Source organism: Papaver somniferum, chromosome 9 (assembly GCF_003573695.1).
Source record: "Papaver somniferum cultivar HN1 chromosome 9, ASM357369v1, whole genome shotgun sequence".
Lineage (NCBI taxonomy): Eukaryota > Viridiplantae > Streptophyta > Magnoliopsida > Ranunculales > Papaveraceae > Papaver > Papaver somniferum.
Window position 1 is genome coordinate 95,089,794 of NC_039366.1, and position 19,725 is coordinate 95,109,518.

The 19,725-nt window shown below is 37.0% G+C and overlaps 1 protein-coding gene across 1 annotated transcript; it reads right to left on the reverse strand.

Moving 5' to 3' along the window:
• Window positions 1-1,865: 1,865 nt before the first annotated feature.
• LOC113312297 lies at window positions 1,866-4,172 on the reverse strand. Its single transcript, XM_026561061.1, has 3 exons — window positions 3,780-4,172; window positions 2,759-3,014; window positions 1,866-2,101 (listed from the first exon to the last, which is right to left on the reverse strand). The coding sequence occupies exons 1-3, from the start codon at window positions 4,170-4,172 to the stop codon at window positions 1,866-1,868; spliced, it is 885 nt and encodes a 294-aa protein (XP_026416846.1).
• Between the last annotated feature and the right edge of the window lie 15,553 nt (window positions 4,173-19,725).

The window sequence follows — 19,725 nt, forward strand, 5'->3', positions numbered from 1 at the left end:
GCTTTTATGAATAGATTCTATTTAGATGTTTCCATCCACTCAGATTGGTTCCTCAACTCCTACAATCAAGATGCTTTCATCCACTTAGATTGGTTAGTGCCACACTTAATAGGCATAAATTTCTAGGATTTGGAGTTTAATAATGCAACTAAAAAGTTTCTCCCATACCCCCAAACCTAAATCTAACATTGTCCTCGATGTTCTTAAAATAAAATTAAAAGCATGAACAAGGAGAAATTGTTACCATTTGAAGGAAAAGAGTTAAGGAAAGATATTACCGTTTTGCATGAGCATAGGTTACCTCCCAAGAAGTGCTATGTTTAAAGTCTTCAACCAGATATATGAAAGAATTAATCACCTCGAATCATATAGCAATATCCGGAACAACTGTGGGTCATTTGCTTAAAAAAGTGTTATCACATACAAAAGGGAACTGCAACAAACCAGGAACAAACATAACACACCCTTTCCTAGTTTCCTGTTTAAGACAACTGCATCTAGTTGTGGTTCAGGTTCAATAAAAGGGTCTAAATAAAATATTTTCATGGGATGCACCTCCTCATAAGTAAGATCCTTAAAATCAGGTTTTAAGGTCTGGAAAAATTTAGAAGCACATAATAATAACCTGAATAATGGAGGATCCTCTAAGTCAATCAAATTTGACTCACACAGTTGACCAAAATGAAAGTGGTGGTCATTCTTAAGCAAATGTGTCGTTTCTATTCTCCTAAAGTACTTAGGTTTAGTCTCAAAACTTAATAACTGACACATTTCAAATTCAAACGTTCCCACAATTGGAAGAAAAGTTTGTGGTGGGAAAACAAAATCATTCTGGGTATTATAGCCTGGGTAAACCACATCAACCAGAGGATGGGTTTCTAATAACTGAACTTTTTCTTAGACATCATTAGGTTCAGGAGAGCTAATATGACGATAATCTGGTACAATGGTCGAGGCACATATATCAAGTCCCACGTGAGGGATATTTGTAAGAGCTAAAGGTAAGGCATGGGGAGAATGATAATCACCCCCAAACTTAGAGTTTTGGGTGTCTCCAGATAGACTAGCTACAATTTCCCTAATTTCTAGATCATCAGAATCCTGAAAATAGTCAATTGCTTCTTCTAGGTTATACTCAGGTTATGCATCCTCACTCATATTTACAATCTCTACGAGTTCATCTTCTTCATCTAAGACTATTGTTTTTAAATAACAAGACTTTAAAATAATATTCTCAGAATAAACTCGTTCCTCTAAATCATTATCGGCTTCGTAACTAGGAAATTCTACATCGTCTAAAACGGGGGTATCTCTAGTCAAATCCTCTTCCTTTTGAAAAGGTGAATAATTATTAAAATTATTTGGATTTGAACTAGAAATAACATTATCATTATAAAGCTCAATTGAAGTAAAAAATTCCTGGTCACTATGCCTACATATTTCAGATTCTTCATCAACACTATCCTCATCATAATCATCATTATAATAACATGAAAATGGTTGAACCTCGTCTAAACTAGTGTTACCAATTCTATCCTCATCATCTTTTTTTTTCCTGAATCACATATACTTTTATTAGAATAGAAAAATTGTTTAAAGAATACAAGACTTAAAGCAAAACAGAAAAGAAGCCAACTTCATAGGCTTAAAAAACAAGATAAAATGAGGAATAACAAGATCTAACAAAATCTGTAATACTCAATATTTGGCATTTCTATTCTTGTCAGGATATTAGGTCTTCCATAGTGCAGTTGCCTTTGACCTGCTGCCATTTTAGCACCTTTTTTTGCAGTTGTATCTGCAGAGAAGTTAACTTCTCTGAAGCAGTGACAGCTTGTTATTGTGTTAATCTTCTTTACAGCCTTCTACCATCTTATTCTGACAAACCAGGACATCTTATTTTCAGCAAACTCAGAGATTACTGTTTTAGAGTCTGAGTTAATGATTATATTCTGCAGTTTCCAAGTCACAGCCAGTTCAGCTGCATAGATCACAGCACACACTTCATATATGTAGTTGGATGCAACACCAATTCCACCAGAGAGAGTCCCCATTACCTGGAATAGATGATCTCTAATCACAATTCCAAAACCAGCAACCCCTGGATTCCCAAAAGATGCACCATCACAACAAAAAAGAACAAAACCATCTCTTGGAGGAATCCAATAGCAAGTTTTAATGCTCTGAAATCTTATCATCCTTGGACCCAAATTGAAGAATAGAATTATCTGATTATCATATGCTTGATCCCATTTATTACCCTTCATTCTAAGTCACCCTTCACAAACAGTTTTCTTGATTCTACACTTAAAATTCTGAGTATTGGGATTGACTTTCTCAAATATTTTTTTATTTTTTTGGAACCAAAGCTCCTTGATAATTGAACTGGCTGTAATGATCCAACACTCTTTAATCAGAGGACTTTTATTTCTTACACATCTCCACACATCTTCAAAAGATTTTGGGTTTGTGAAGTTAAAAACAAAGCATACCCAACTCCAAATCTCAATAATGAATTTACACTCCCATAAAATATGGTTCATACTGTGCTGAGATTCTTCACAAATGCAGCATCTTGAAACCATATCATAACCATTTTTAATCATTTTCAGGTCATCAACAAATATGCCTTGAACTATTTTCCACAAGTTGCTTGCAATACTTGGATGAAGATATGAGTTCCATATAAAATTATGACCATGTAACTGTGGTTCTTTATTTCTTATAATGTTAATTGCTGAGGAAGTTGAAAAAATACCTTTTATATCACCTCTCCAAATAAGATGATCATGCTCTGCTCCAATTTCTGGCAAAGTATAGGATGAAAGAATTTGAATGATTTCCCCAGACATGTTCCATTTTCCATAAAGGATTATATCTGCAACTTTAATATTTATATGCTCTTTAACATAGTCTGTATAACCAATATCCTCAATAAGAGGAGTATCATTGATCCAAGAATCAAACCATAAGGATACCTTTTTTCCATCACCTAAAGACCATCTAATATTTTCCTTTAAATGATCCCAAGCCTATTTTAGCCCTGGCCAAATGGATGATAATTTCCAGTTGTTCTTTCATTGCCCATGCTTATCTTGGTACTTGGATTTTATGAATAATGCCCACTCTGCATCAGAATTCATGATTCTCCATAATAATTTCATAAGAAGTTCTCTGTTAAGGACTTCTAACCTTTGAATTCCCAAGCCACCTTCACTGTAAGGGGTACACACCTTCTTCCAAGATAATATTGTATATTTTCTGATTTCTCCATCTCCATACCATAAGAAATTTCTTATAATTTTTTCACAGGTCTTAATCACAGAAGAAGGCCACTTTTATATTGACATGTTGTAAATGGGAACACTGCATAGCACTGATTTTATTAACACCAACCTGTCATGAAAAGATAACAATTTTCCTTTCCAAGAAGCAAGCTTTTTCTGTATTAATTCCACATGGGCCAAATAGTGGAAATTTTAACCCTCCCAGCATGAAGAATAACTCCCAAATATTTGTCAGGTAAAGTACTTAATTCCATTTGCCAAATTTTGAATGTACATCTTCCTTTCTTCAGTAGTGCCATCAATGAACAACTTGTTTTTGCTTTTATTTATTACTTGCCCTGAACTGAGTTGGTAGCATTCTAAAAGTTTCATCAAATTCTCAGTACTCTTCTTTGCTCCATTGAAAAAGATAAAGACATCATCTGCAAAGAACATGTGGGTGGGATGAATTCCATTTCTGATCACCATTGGAGCTATCTTGCCTTCCTATACCATTTTTGAAATATTCCTACTAAGAACATCCTCCATGAGAAACAAAGTTGGAGATAATGGGTCTCCCTGTCTAAGTCCCCTTCCAACTGAAAAGAAGCCATTTGGCCCTCCATTAATTATTATAGATAACTTAGCAGATTCAAATAGAGTACACAACCACTTATACCAAGATTCTGAAAACCCATATTTTAGTAAAACTTGACATAAGAAGTTCCAGCTGACAGAATCATATGCCTGAGAGATATCTAGTTTAAATCCAGTATTACCTCCTCTCCTTTTCTTCTTCATTTCATTTACCATCTCAGAAGCAAGAGCAATTTGATCTTGAATATTTCTTCCCTTAATGTAAGCAGCTTGTTGAGGAGATATAAGTTTATGCATCAAAGAAGACATTCTTGAAGTAATAATCTTAGTAAAGATTTTAAAACTTACATTGATGAGCCCAATTGGTCTGAATTGATTAGGGGATCTAGCACCTTCAACTTTCCCTTAAGAAAATTAGAGTTTAAGCCTTTTGGGATGAATCTTCTTCTACAGCAAAATTGAACTGCATTCACTACATCATACTGAATTATGTGCCAACAAGCTTTGTAAAAGCTGCCAGAGAAACCATCAGGTCCTGGAGAGCTATCAGGATCCATTTCAAACAGAGTTTACTTAATTTCCTCAGCTGATGGAATAACATCCAACATTTCTTGGTCTTCATCAGTTATAAGTTTTGGTATCACATCAAGTAATGAATTTTTTATCTCCACTTCTTTAAATTTAAACTTCTGCTCAAAATGGTTAATAAGTACCTCAACAATTTTTCCTTGTTCTGTTATAATGTTATTATCATCCTCCAATTATCCAATAATTTTTTTTGGCTTGCCTGATTTTGAAACTAGTATGGAAAAAACCTGTATTTGCAGATCTCTCCTTTACCCATTTAATTCTAGCCTTCATTTTCATCATTGCATTTAACTGCACTTCCTTGGAGTTGAGCTCATTTTATGCTTCCACAAGATTGTTTAATAATTCCTCATTAAATGGATCTTGATCAGATGAAGCCATAGTTTCCTGAACTCTTTTTTCAGCTTCTTTGATCTTCACATTCACATTACCAAAAACATTCCAATTCCAATCAGCTAAAACTTTCTTGAGCTTTTTTAGTTTACTTTGAAAGACATAAGCAGGGTTTCCCACTACTTGTTCAGACCAACAATTATTCACAACCTCCAAAAATCCAGGATGTTCAATCCATATTTTCTGAAATTTTTGTGGCACATTTTTTGGTTTAGGAATACTTACATTACCACCCAAAAGAGGAGAGTGATCTGAAGCAATTTTAAGACCAACTTTATATCCCCATCCTTCATATTTCTGAATCCAAAGATTATTAAATACTTCTCTATCCAAATTGCATAGAATCCTGCTTGTGCCATGTTGACAATTAGACCAAGAATGTTGAAGACTGATGAGTGCCAAATATTGTATATATTTGCACCTTTTTATTGGCATTTAACTCATCATTTGTGCACTAACGCTCCATTTTATACCATATTCTGTGTTTTCGTTGTTTTCAAAAATAAATACTTTTCTCAATTAATTTTGTATTTTTAGGTACTAAATAAAGCCTGGTTAACTCACGGAGCGAAAAGAGCAAAGAAACGGCAAAGACTCCCGCAGAAAGGCAGCGAAGATTATTGTTTGCAAGAGCCGGATCAATTAGAAATGGGCTTGAAGAGGAATAATTGTTCTTAAAGAAGATATGGGCTTGGCATACCCAAGTCCCAAATCCATTCCCAATACCCAAAACCGCTTCCATTTTCAGCCGTCAGATTGGATCCATCACTTCATCCCACGGTCGCTTCATCATCGTGCATCAAACTCTGAAGTTCCTGTCTAACATCATAGTAACTAACTCCATCTTAAGCCGTCAGTTTTGATGTATCACACATCCAACGGTCGCTCCACGCCTGTTCCCTTCGTGCCGTTCGATTTAATCCAGATGTGATCATCCAACGCTTTATCTTCGCTGTGCATCCACATTCGATGTCCTCGCCTCACATCCTAGCAACAAATATCTTCTTCCCAACCAAACATTCCCTTCTTCCTCCCATCGAGAACTTCTTCTCTCTTTCTCTGCAGTTTTCTTCCCCCGACAGAAACCCATCACCTGCAGTTTCTTCTTCTCGAGCTTCACCACCACCACCTTCACCCGACCACGACAGCAGACCAAACCATCAGTTGAACCCCCTAGTCTCTCTTTCTCCATCATAGCTTCTTCATACCTAGATGCTACAATTGAGAGAGGCAGACTTAGGGTTTCCCCTCACAGTCGATTAAGGACAATTGGAGCAGGAGATGGAGTGGCAGAAGCAAGAAAAGGCATGGGTTTTCGTCAATTAGCAGAGGAGAAAACAAAATCAGAAGATTGGTGAGTTTATTTTACATAAACCCTAATTTTGGGAATTTAGGGGAAACTGTATGAACCCTAATTTTGGGGTATAAATAGAATGTGTGTGTGGGTGTTGGGGGGTATGCCTGGGTTAGCCAGAGCTCAACCCTAGAGGCCTGGAGTAGCCAGTGCCCTCCACTGATAACTTTTGTTCAATCTTAAGTTCATTGTACATTTCCACTGCAATTGTTAACTATGTTTAGCATGTTTTAATTTGCTTGCTAAGGTTTCAATGAAACTCTAATCTGCTACTGTGCATTGCACTCTGATAGTATGGCTCTTGATTGTTAAAAATGCTCATGAAAGAATTAACCTAATACATTAGCATTTTACTCTCACAATGTATGCCATGTATGCATTGTAGTTAGGCTCATACTATGTTGATAAAGCTACAACTCATGTTAAACTAGATTATCATTGATCCGTAGACTAGTTGTGCTTTACCTAGACAGTTAGTACTTTGGAGAAATGCTTTAGTTGTGATTAATCTTTGGTAGACACATTTTTGTGTCTGAATTGTCCTCAATGTCTCTATTGATAGTACTCGTTTTCGTCCTTATTATGGTGTTTTATGTGTTTGTAGGTATTTTTTTGGAAATAAATAATTTTGGAAAAATCGGCTCGAAAAATTATGCGGAGCATCCCGGAGGACATTTGTTATTCGGACTCTCTGTTTTGGATAAGGGGAACCTCAATTTATAAGGGGCACCTGAGTTGGACACGTGCTAGTTACACTCCACAGACGGTTAGGGGGCAGTCATCTTCAAGAATTCAAATTCTGAATTATGGCGGGAAATACTTAAACAGTTCTGGAAGAATTTCAATTGAGAAAATGAAGGGGTTATGGGTCGATTCAATGGCTGAAATTTGGTAGAGAGATGTGATATAGGTTAAGAAACACAGTATGAGTGACAGGATCGATTAACTTTGGATGGAATTCTCGGTGTGATTCACAAGCCCAAAACAGAGTACGTGGACTGTAACACGAGCAAAAATATGTTTCTGCTGTGCATGGAGAAGTTCTGCTAGCGTTAGACGAATTCTGAGGCGTGTATAAGCTGAATTGGAGCGTGCTACAATGAAGTTTACGTGTGAAATTCCAAAAATGGTAAGAAAATATTCTCTTCACTTCCCGAGTAATGAAGGATTATTTGGAGTTATAGCGATGGATTTCAGCGTGTTTTTGAGTATAAATATGCTCCTTGGGTCTACTAGAAAGGTTGGCAAGTGAGAGGGGATAGAATAGAGCAACACAGAGTTCAATGGAATCGATAGAAAAACTTCCAGAGAAGAAAGTTTCTGCTGCTGCTGGAAGGGAAGAACGCGAAGAACACAATGACCAAGACAGTCGTTTATCAACAGTGACAACGACTGTCGGCTGTGGGTCGTAGTATTCTAAATACTACTGCACTTTAGGGATATCGTTCTTTGTAACGGTGTTTGCAACAGTTATAAACGTTGCAAACACCCGATTTTATCATTTTTCTCCATTTCATCCTTGTAAACATCTTTTGAGCAATGAATATCAATTTTGAGCAAGTTTACACAATGAAGAGCTAAACTCATCCTTTGGGGCAACGGAGGAAACTATTCGGCCAATGAAAAAGGGGTAATTTCTATTTTAATTATTTATGCAATTAATTATATTTAATTATTTTCCTTGAACAAAGAGTTTTTCCAAGGATTTTTATTAAATAGTTGCCATTTTAATTGATGGTATATGCTTGACTTATAGTTTTTGATATTCCATGCTTTTAACTTACATTTATTCTTTTATAAAATCCATTTTTTCAATAATTAAAACTATTTAAAAGGAAAAATTTGCATAATAATATTAGAAATATCATTTTAAATTGGTAGAAAAAGTGGAATCCTTAGCCCCAGTTTCTCCAAAAATATTCCAATCACTTTGCTATTTTGCTTCACTTATAAAATTTATTTAAATCTAAAAGAAATTATCTCCTTCACAAGTTCGAAAAGAACCCCAGTTCTTCCGATGTTGATTTGAGTACTACGGACAATCATGATACCGATTTAGGTCTTGATGTTTTGTTCGATGAATGTGAGCATGATTTACCAATTTCTGATTTAGGGGAAGTATGTGTTGGTACTATTGATCTTATCCATGAAAATAACTTAGAAGTACCAACTTTCTTACCTAAATCGCATATTGAGATTATTCCACCCAACCTAGATTTGGTTTGTAACAAAACTTTTAAACCAACTTTTCTGAAATTCCCAACCTAGGATTGGAACTGTGTGCCTCCCAAGTCCTTTTGGACTATTTTGCATCAAAATACAACATTTTTAAAGATCCACAGTTGGAATTAATTTCTCTGACCATCCCAAACAAAGTCCATTTTGAGTTAGACCTTGTGAATCCTGCACCCCTAAAATGGAAAGATTTTGTGCTTAAAAGTAAACCTGCTGAAAATTACAGGTTTGGGGGTGATTCATCTGGTTTTTCACTCTCACTCGCATTTCAGTCCAACTATAGTTGTTTGAAACTGTCTATGTTTCAACACTTTGTCTTTTGGGTTGATCCTCAACTCTTTAGACTGTATGTATATAGTGAATTGTTTGTATATAATCTGGTAGGTAATGTTTAGTGGAATCATATGTTTCTTGTATATATTGTGCTAACCCAATGTGAATTCAGTTGAGTTACTGTTGGGTTTTGCCTTGAATAATGGAGTTCAAAACTTGCTTTCGCCAATATCCGGTAATCTCTTTCATTTTTCTACACTTAGCATCGTTCTCATGGTATGTGTTATAATCATGTTTATCTTTTGAAACATTGAGGAAAATGTTTAGTTTAGGTTTGGGGGTGAAAAGTAGATACTTAGATAACATGCTATAATCGAAAAATAGAACTCTTTCTTTTTGAAAAAAAAATCAAAAAATCAAAAAATCAAAATAAAAAATTGAAAAAAACATAAAAATGGAGCTCATTTACCTTGAAATGTTGGCTCTTGTGCATGTATGTAAACATAAGGATTCTTAGTCTAGATATTTAGGCACCCTGATTCTAGCACAATTCACATAGTGATAAGAAACTTGCACGCGCACGATCTACCAATACATGTATAGCCTCATCCTTGAGGTGTTCTATCGGAAGTCACGATTTCCAATCACTTTAGAATACTGAACGAAACTTGACTATCTTGTTCTTTGGTTGGTTGGGATAGAAGGTGGAGGTTACATTAAGAAAGACAACCATCGAATTTAACTGGGTGCATAAAAAAGGGCTACCTCTTGCAAAGTGTCATGTAATTTTTTGTGTCTTTTTGCTTATGTATCAAAAGAGTTACCATGTTGTAAATATGTTCTAAAAAAATATAAAAAAAATCAAGTATTTATCAATTCCATCCTCTCTTGTTCCAAAAATAAAAGAGAGTAGTCAATGTAAATAAGAGTCATCTTTTGTGTTTTTGTGTTATAAGCCAGGAAGGGTGTATGCCATTGATGTACAACGCGAGTAATTGTGAAATACCTCCAACTCATTCACAATTCTCGTAAAGTCCGGACAGCTAGCTAGATTTCGACCTCGGTTCTTAGCCTGAGAAACTATGTCTTGGTGATTAGTAGTCATAACATCCGATCTTTCTTTACACATGTGTATATACACTTTACACTCTTATCACATGTCTTTATTTGTTATCAGTGCTAGGATTGTGCCTTTGATAGCTAGATTGACATCTCCATTTTGCTGTGAGCTTCTACTGTCTGGCACATGTCATATTTCATGGAATCTGAGCTTATATTTTGTCCTAGAACTTTGTAGGTACGTTCTAAGCAAACCTTCACGAGACTTCAACTCGTCCACTAGGGACACTTAGTGGTTTAAAAGGCTTATTGCATTCGCTAAATGCAATCGAGATACCAGCGACAGTGGTATAGGTAGGATTTCCTTAGTTTTGTTTTACTTGAGGACAAGTAAAATTCAGGTTTGGGGGTATTTGATGAGTGCCAAATATTGTATATATTTGCACCTTTTTATTGGCATTTACCTCATCATTTGTGCACTAACGCTCCATTTTATCCCATATTCTGTGTTTTCGTTGTTTTCAAGAATAAATACTTTTCTCAATTAATTTTGTATTTTTAGGTACTAAATAAAGCCTAGTTAACTCACGGAGCGAAAAGAGCAAAGAAACGGCAAAGACTCCCGCAGAAAGGCAGCAAAGATTGATGTTTGCAAGAGCCAGATCAATTAGAAATGAGCTTGAAGAGGAAGAATTGTTCTTAAAGAAGATATGGGCTTGGTATACCCAAGTCCCAAATCCATTCCCAATACCCAAAACCGCTTCCATTTTCAGCCGTCAGATTGGATCCATCACTTCATCCCACGGTCGCTTCATCATCGTGCATCAAACTCTGAAGTTCCTGTCTAACATCATAGTAACTAACTCTATCTTAAGCCGTCAGTTTTGATGTATCACACATCCAACGGTCGCTCCACGCCTGTTCCCTTCGTGCCGTTCGATTTAATCCAGATGTGATCATCCAACGCTTTCTCTTTCATGTGCATCAACATTCGATGTCCCCGCCTCACACCCTAGCAACAAATATCTTCTTCCCAACCAAACATTCCCTTCTTCCTCCCATCGAGAACTTCTTCTCTCTTTCTCTGCAGTTTTCTTCCCGACAGAAACCCATCACCTGCAGTTTCTTCTTCTCGAGGTTCACCACCACCACCTTCACCCGACCACGACAGCAGACCAAACCATCAGTTGAACCCCCTAGTCTCTCTTTCTCCATCATAGCTTCTTCATACCTAAGATGCTACAATTGAGAGAGGCAGACTTAGGGTTTCCCCTCACAGTCGATTAAGGACAATTGGAGCAGGAGATGGAGTGGAAGAAGCAAGACAAAGCATGGGTTGTCGTCAATTAGCATAGGAGAAAACAAAATCAGAAGATTGGTGAGTTTATTTTATATAAACCCTAATTTTGGGAATTTGGGAATTTGGGGGAAATTGTATGAACCCTAATTTTGGGGTATAAATAGATTGTGTGTGTGGATGTTGGAGGGGTATGCCAGGGTTAGCCAGAGCTCAACCCTATAGTCCTGGAGTAGCCAGTGCCCTCCACTGATAACTTTTGTTCAATCTTAAGTTCATTGTACATTTCCACTGCAATTGTTAACTATGTTTAGCATGTTTTAATTTGCTTGCTAAGGTTTCAATGAAACTCTAATCTGCTACTGTGCATTGCACTCTGATAATATTGCTCTTGATTGTTAAAAATGCTCATGAAAGAATTAACCTAGTACATCAGCATTTTACTCTCACAATGTATGCCATGTATGCATTATAGTTAGGCTCATACTTTGTTGATAAAGCTACAACTCATGTTAAACTAGATTATCATTGATCCGTAGACTAGTTGTGCTTTACCTAGACAGTTAGTACTTTGGAGAAATGATTTAGTTGTGATTAATCTTTCTAGTGGGGAAACACCTTAGATATAGGGCAGACTAGAATCTCAACCCTTATCTTTTATAAGGACAAGAGTAGTGTAATCGGTTCAATGAAAAGTGTAGATTAGAGGTGGATTTGATAACCTTAGTTCCCTCATTCTCACTGTTTACACCCTTAGTTCATTCATTCTCTTGTTTATTAAACATTGCACATTGCTTCCACTGTCTTATATGTGCTCCTTTACACACTGCTTTGCACTGCTGTGCTTTTTGCTTTCAATCACTGCCCAAAATTCTATGAAATCAGTTAAGCAAAAGCCTAGATTCAACTACACACACCAAGTCCCTGAGGACAAACCCCTTCTTACCTCACTCACTACAACTGACCCTGTATACTTGCAGATCTAAGTTGTAGGTTCTTTTAAAACCACACCAAAGACATGTTTTTGGAGCTTGTTGCAATTCACATTTATCCAAACATGAAGTAAATTCAAGCATTGCTCTTCTGTTTGCTGGTCTGCCCCCAACTTTTTCTTCAGCTGATGTAATAGCATTAAAATCACCAATTGCAAGCCATGGATGTTTTAATTCACTAATTGCTTCCATCTCAGCCCATAAAATTCTTCTTTGTACTACTCTAACATGAGCATGAATACCATTAATAAGATCTCCCCCTATGTTTACTGTTATCATTTGGCTTGACATAGAAACAACAGAAGGAGTAGGTAGATTTTTATTCCAGAATAACCATATGTTACCTTTTTAGTTTTTTATTGAGTTATGAATGTCCATATTTTGCATACCAGGAAGATTTAAATTTGCTACAAAAACTTGCACTACAAATAATTTTAGGTTCAACTATAAAAACTAAGGATGGATTAAATTGATTTACTAAAGACCACAACTTATTTTGTGCCCTAGTCCTTCTAAGGCCCCTTAAGTTCCAAAAAAGAATTTTCATAGTTGTGGATGGAGGCCTAATTTAGTGCCTCCCTTTCCTTGATTTTTCCTAAAATTATATTTGTTGGTAGCTTGGAGAATTTTTACCTTTGGTTCTGCTTCTTGTTTTTGTGCTTCAGAATTAGATGTTGCATTTGAAGAAGCTGGTTTTTGAATTATTCTTGACCAAGAGGTAGAAGGCACTCTTTCCTATGATATTGGAAAGAGGAAAATCTTCTTCACCCCTTTTGGATTCCTCTCTTCTTTCCTTCTTTGACTTTGCTTTCCTTTTATAGCGCTTTTTCTTTCCTTGTAGCTTAATATGAAAAGAATCGAAAATACCAAAGGCGTAAAAGAGAACAAAAAATCTACAAAAAAATAAAATAATCTAAAACCTAAAACCTAAATACAAGTCTGTGTCGGCGGCGCCAAAAATTGTTGTTGTTTTTAAGTGGTAAATAAAGTTCGTTCAAAGACTTGTAGAGATTTGATTTCAGACTTAATAATATAAAATATATACAAGATTGTTACAATATCGAGAGGTACTGAGACTCAGGATTCCACCAATTCTCATTCACGTGGTTCAACTATCAATTTCATACAATTATAACTCATAAAATAATAAATATTGACTATTATTCTTTGCCAAGGTAGATTTTATAAAAGATTGACTGTAAATCACAAGCATGACGCATCGAAAGTACTTAGACCAAGCATACATCATCAAACGAAATCACAATCAATTAAGAAAAATCATAACGCGATTAATAATAATGCAAAAGTCATTAAAGAATTAAATAGAATTACCACATGCGTGAAGAATGGCTTCCTCCATTTTCCCAATGTTGGGATTCAGCTCCTCATTTCGAAAACACGTCCAAAAGATTTTTCCATTGCTCAAAAGGTGTTTACAAAAGTGAAGAGACTCAAAAGGAATAAAACAGTTCAATCGAAACGTGTCTATCCTTTGCATAATGACTGTTACAAGAGAAACAGAAAGAATACTACTGCTGTAAAATAGGATTGCCTTCTCGTAGTTTTCGAGACTGTCTTCGTCATTACAATGCTCTTCGTCCCTTCTTCTTCAGCATCCCTAGGGTACCCAAATATACCTCAATCTAAAACTTTTCCACCTATAAGCCCTCTTACCGAAAGTGATTGTCTACGAGACAATACAACGAATCGGTATTCACATTTTGTGTTATCGTCTATGGATACGAGATCGAGACAATACAACAATCAAAGTGTGATTACTTGATAAATAGGTTCGGACTTAACCAAACTCTATAGGATCATTTTTAAGTAATACGGAGTTAACGTTTGTGTAATTTACTTTGAATTATAATAACAACAATTATAATTACGAAAAACAAAAGTAAATGACACAACAAGATTTTGTTAACGAGGAAACCGCAAATGCAGAAAACCCCGGGACCTAGTCCAGAATTGAATACTCTCATAATTAAGCCGCTATACAAAATCACACCAACTTCGTATAGTTGAGACCAAACAACTAAAACTATAGTTCACCTAGTTTCTTCAGTATCCCTGCGCTTCCGACATTCAATAAGTGCACGCACTTGAACAATTCCTTTGGTTCGTATTCCAAACAGTAAAGGAACAACAAATCTGTTCGGTAAAAACTCTATTCAATCTCAGTGATATGAGTTAGACAAAGGCTCTTTTGTTTAATCCAATAAACTCCTTTGTCGGGTTTAGATCAATCTATCCAACAACTACCAAAGTAGCAGAGTTTAGATTATGCAATCAATAATAGGATCTATCAAGATGCTAAATACTGATGCTGATCTACGCAACTAATCAATCAAATCTATCAAAGATATACCAGACGATCAAGTTTTGTGCACACCAAATATTATGAACCCAAATCAGAAATCTTCTTCGTCTCCAAATCTTCTTAAGTCTTCAATAAACACCTGCACACCACAACTTGAATCTCTTGTGATCAATAACCCATAGAACGGAGTCTTTTAACAATGGATTATCACAAGACGTCTTTAGATCTACAAACAGTTCTAAAGATCCCGTCGACAATTCGATCTAGTTTGAGTGAATCTTATATCAGAAGAGAAGATTCTCAAGAATAAACAAACTAGGTGCAATCAAAGTTCAACAACCGTTAGTCAATCAAATCAAATTGAAAACTAATAATACTGCAATTATCTAGTTTCCCACCAACGGTACTCATAGAGCTTCTTGATCCCAAAGAAGTATTTAAACGAGCGGTCGTAAGAGATTTCACCTAATTAGGATACTTTCCTCTCTGAATAGACGGCTCCACCAGTAACAACACAACAAGGTAGTTTTGATGACTCTTAGGATTATTTGCATGAAATGCAAAATTGGGTATTTATAGACCAAGGAAGTTTGGACACCAAGGAATTTCCAAAACCGAAAATATTCTCAATATATGCAATAGATTTCCAAATTCAGTTTTCATAATTCCTAGAAATGCTCTGTCCAATATTAACCGAAATCATACTAGAAAATCTCCAATTAGTAAATGCACATTACCAATTTGTATTTTCCAGAGATATGCATTTTAATTGCTGGTAATTAAAAGCATATAAAATTAACAACCTTAATTAAAAGATTCTCAACTTATTTCGGTCCGGGATCTCCTTGAGTTATTAAGGAATATCTTTGAACAATAAAAGATAAGAGTTACTGAACATGTTCAAAGTATGTCGACATCTTACTTCTTTGTAAATCCTCTTTCATATTTACAATCTTGGAATCGATTATACCACACTTCCAAACAAGTTTAGAACTGGTTCATCTGATTTCCAAGAACTATGTGATTGATCAAATCAACACACTAATCATGGGTTTACGGTTCTACCAAGCACAAGGATCAGTTCTACCTTAATATGGTTACTGGGACAGGTTACATCAGTTACCAAATTGGTTACATCAATTACCAGGACCGGTTACCATATTCTCATGGTATTACTTGTGATCGGTCACACCAGTTACCAGGATCGGTTACACCAATTACCAGGACCGGTTACACCAATTACCAGGACTGGTTACACCAATTACAAGGATCGATTATACATCTTTTGTGATCGATCACACCAATTACTAGGATCGGTCACACCAATTACAAATATCGATCATACCATCTTAGTTGATTACTTAGGATCAGTTACACTAACAAAATTCATACCAATACATAAGTCAGGCACTGTGAATAATTTTACCAAGATACATAATAAATTATAATCGGTTCTACTAATCACACATATTGGTAATCCAAAGATATGCAATGAATAACAATAGCCATAAGACTAGCAATTTCACTTTTGATTCATTAAACAAGTTCATGAATGTACTTCCTTTAAACGAATGTAAACATTGTTTCCTAGGACGAAATCTTCACCCATACCCATACACATAATCACAATAGCATTCATACGATTATGCTGATGTCTTATATACGAAGTTCAAAAGATAAGCGTTATACTTCATATTGTAATTCCTTAACACTATGTATACTAGAGTATAATCATTCACAGCTTCGCAGTTATGTTTTCAATATAACACGACTTGAAAGGTACGTTGGGAATGAAACAATTCAAGTCAAAATATTACTAACCTCAAGAGGAAGGATGATGTCGTCGATGTAGCTTGTTACTTCTTCACATTCTTCAAGTCTTCGAATAATACTTGTATATCTCATTATCCTAATCTTTCTAGCCTAACCTATACGAAGTTGTCTCTAGTACATAATCAAGCGACTCTTAAATTGATTTTTGATTCAATAAAATATGACAACCAAAATTGACATATCAACGCTTGGTGGGTTCCACCGATCTATGCTCTAACACCAAGCTATCGAACAATTCTTTCATGGCCATTGCATACAATCAACACTACCAAGCATTCCAGGAAAACCTCGTTATGCATTCTCATCTAGCAACCTCTGAACATCTTCAGGATTGGGTTCACGCAAATATCTTTCTCCAAAAGTCATGCAAATGGTGTGGCAAAATCGTTTTAGATAATCGTATCTTGTAGTGGCACCCATACGAGTATAATCATCAACACTATCAGCTGCTGTACTTTTGCATAAACATTTCATTACGACAACTAATTTCATATGAGAATAATGCCCCATAGTACTGGTTGCATCCGGACGTTGTTGCCATTCTGGGTCCACTTCAAGCAATTTTCCTAACAATTTCTCGAATAATTCTACCCTCACGCCTAGAAGTTGTTTGAATTTTCTTGAGGTATAACCATTTCCAGGTGTAAAATAATCATTCATCATTTTCGCATCATGCCACACTCGATCACGAGTTATTATACTGCGTGTTTGTACCTCCCTAGGTACCGGTTGTCGAATAATACGCAACCGTTCATCCAAACAAAGTTGTGTAAACATTAGCAAAACTTTCTCTTCTTCATCACTAGAAGTATCCAAATCGATTCCATATTTTACTCTCACATAAGCACGCATTAGACTCATTATGTACCTTTGCAAACAACAATCATAGTATCAATTTGTCTATACAGTACTGTTTATGGGTGAAAACTGTTTCTATGATTTTTGGTAAATTTGGGTATGTGTGGATGAGAAACGAATCTAAACCCTAAACAAATGCACTGCACGGGAGTGCTTTTTGATTCGAGAGATCAATATATACAATTCTGGCCTAAACCAAGAAATGGTCGTTCCAGACTTGCTTCGGTCACAAAGTGAAGGAGATGAGGTTGATCTTAGGGAGGGAAGCGAAGAAGGTGTTGAGATTGTGAAGGTGTTGGTTGTTTATGACTTGTATCAGAAAGATAAACTGGCTTGCAATAATGAAAGCTATCAGTTCTAGTTATTTTCTGGATACTGATGACAACACTTGGTTTTTTCTGTATTATTTGGAAATAGGTGAAGGACCTATTTATACAAGTCATGAAGCGCAACCCTCATCTCTCGTAGGAAGTGGAGGAGCTGAAGTGATGGAGTAGTGGGGTCATGTATGAGTGGTGATTGTCACATGGTCACACCTTTTCCCACTTCCCACGTCACTGTTAACCATCCACCTTTTCCTGACACGTTCTCGTAACAGCGCGTTGCACGCTGTAAACCGCCAGACCAATACCCCAGTAAGTATCACCCAGTTTGTGACATGATTGATGTCTCGAATGAGTGGATCGTGGGACCCACTGCAGGAAATAACATACGATGCTAAGTTAAATAACTAAGTTATTTAAGAAATTGATATTCATGAAATATCGTGTATGCTCGATGCATGTAATGCATCGAAAACAATCAATACGTATGAATCATTGTTGTTTTAAAGCTTAACCGAATAAGTCGCGGATTAAGAGTCTTAAAATAAAATCACGTCCAACCATCTTCGAGTGATCGTTTGAAGTCCGCATGGGCGAGCCATCCCCTGGTCGATCACTCTTTGTGGAAGAGTGGCAGATGGTGATCATCGAGGTGCTTCATTAGTCGCCTAAATTTTAACCTAGGTTGTCCGACCAAGCTGGCAAAGTTGGACGGACGAGATGGTTTACGACATATATTTGCGACCGTTGATGGAATTTTAGGGTTTTTAAGAGGTGCGCAAGCATACCTCTTTGGCTTGATCGAACTCAAGCATGAGCGTTAATTTTGGCGGGACCAACCGGGCATGCGTGTAGACGGCCTTCCGACGAGCATGTCTACGCCTCTCGGTTTCACAAAGATTCGATCTAGGCCGCTCAATTTGACCGGCAAAGATGAGCGGTCGTGATCGATTTGCGACAGAAATCCATTGCCGCAAAGGATTGAAGGCCGTGTGGCATGCCACCTTCGGGCGTGCGTTTGGAGGCGCTTGGCCATAGTTCGCCTAGGCCGGTCAGTCACACGCACAGGTGGGCCCGCGGTGATCACGTCAACATCCCTGGTACCTCTTGAGTCTATATCTACACCCTCCGTTTAGGCTGGCGAAGATGGATAAACGCGATCGAACTACGAGAGATATGCATTGCCGCAAACCCTAATTAGGGTTTTTAAATAGTCACGCACGCGCGACTTTGGCCAAACGGTTTGGCGAGCTATGCTTCTCCTTTGGAGAGACCGATCGTGTGGGGCCCACGTTAGGCCGACGGTGAACATGTGTGCACCTTCCTGATGGTCCTAGGCGCGATCTAAGCCATCCAAATATGCTGGCTAAGTTGGATGGTTGTGATCGTTTTAAGACGCTAGTGGAATTCCCGCGACCCTTTAAAGCATCACTCCAGCCATGTTTCGAGCAAACGTTCATTGCTCCATGGATTTGCCGTGAGAAAACTGATCGGGTAGGTGAGGAGTGGGTCCGCCAACGTGTGCGTTAGCGCTTCCCTGATCATTCGCGGGATGATCTAAGCCGTCCAACCAGGCTGGCGAAGTTGGACGGCTGTGACATTTTTAAGACTGACCTGATCAGTCTCGCTCATTCAATCCTTTCCCAAAAGAACACGGCCACACTATTTTAGGGCTGGCGTTCGGCGGGTGTTTGGGAGTATAACGTGTGTTCGACCGGCTAGGGCATAAGCGGGCCCGCCAGTGGTCATCACGGTGATCGCCTGCTCCTGCTAGGGTTCTTCTATGCTGGTTAAATCATGCGGTCAACTTGCGTGGCCGTGATCGTTTCTGAGACTGATATGGATAGTCCAGATTTCCTTTAGGAAATTAAATATGCTCGATCGGGCTAATATAAGCATGCCGATACGAGATTCTCTTCGTTAGAGAATGGTGTAGCATGTACGGGTATTTCGTGCATACCTTACTATTGACACTTGGAGATTCATGTTACTCTGCTGAGAGTAACACTCAGTCATCATGCCTCACCAATAATGAAAGTTCTGCTGAGAACAACACAAGAAATACTAGGCAAATCATGCATTAATTAATAATGCTATAAATTCACAGAATATTTGGGATTGTTGCTACATGCACCATTCTGGGTGAATTTTGTATATTTATTGAATTGCTTCAAATAAATAAAGCGAGAGGTTTTATGCGCTCGTCTCTTATCAAATGGCTTTATCCTTTGCAGGATGTCAGCACATTAAATTTGGTTTTACAATTTTATCCCTGAACTAAAATCCACCATCAACATTAAGTCCCCTGCCTAGCACATAATGGTTTCATTATTG

Coding starts and splice junctions, on each gene's coding strand:
- LOC113312297 (XM_026561061.1), bottom strand. CDS start 4,172: ATGTCTTCTTTGATGCATAAACTTATATCTCCTCAACAAGCTGCTTAC. Junction 3,015..3,779: donor GTAGGAATATTTCAAAAATG/GTATAGGAAGGC, acceptor GATCATTTAAAG/GAAAATATTAGATGGTCTTT. Junction 2,102..2,758: donor TTGGAGAGGTGATATAAAAG/GTATTTTTTCAA, acceptor TTGGGAATCCAG/GGGTTGCTGGTTTTGGAATT.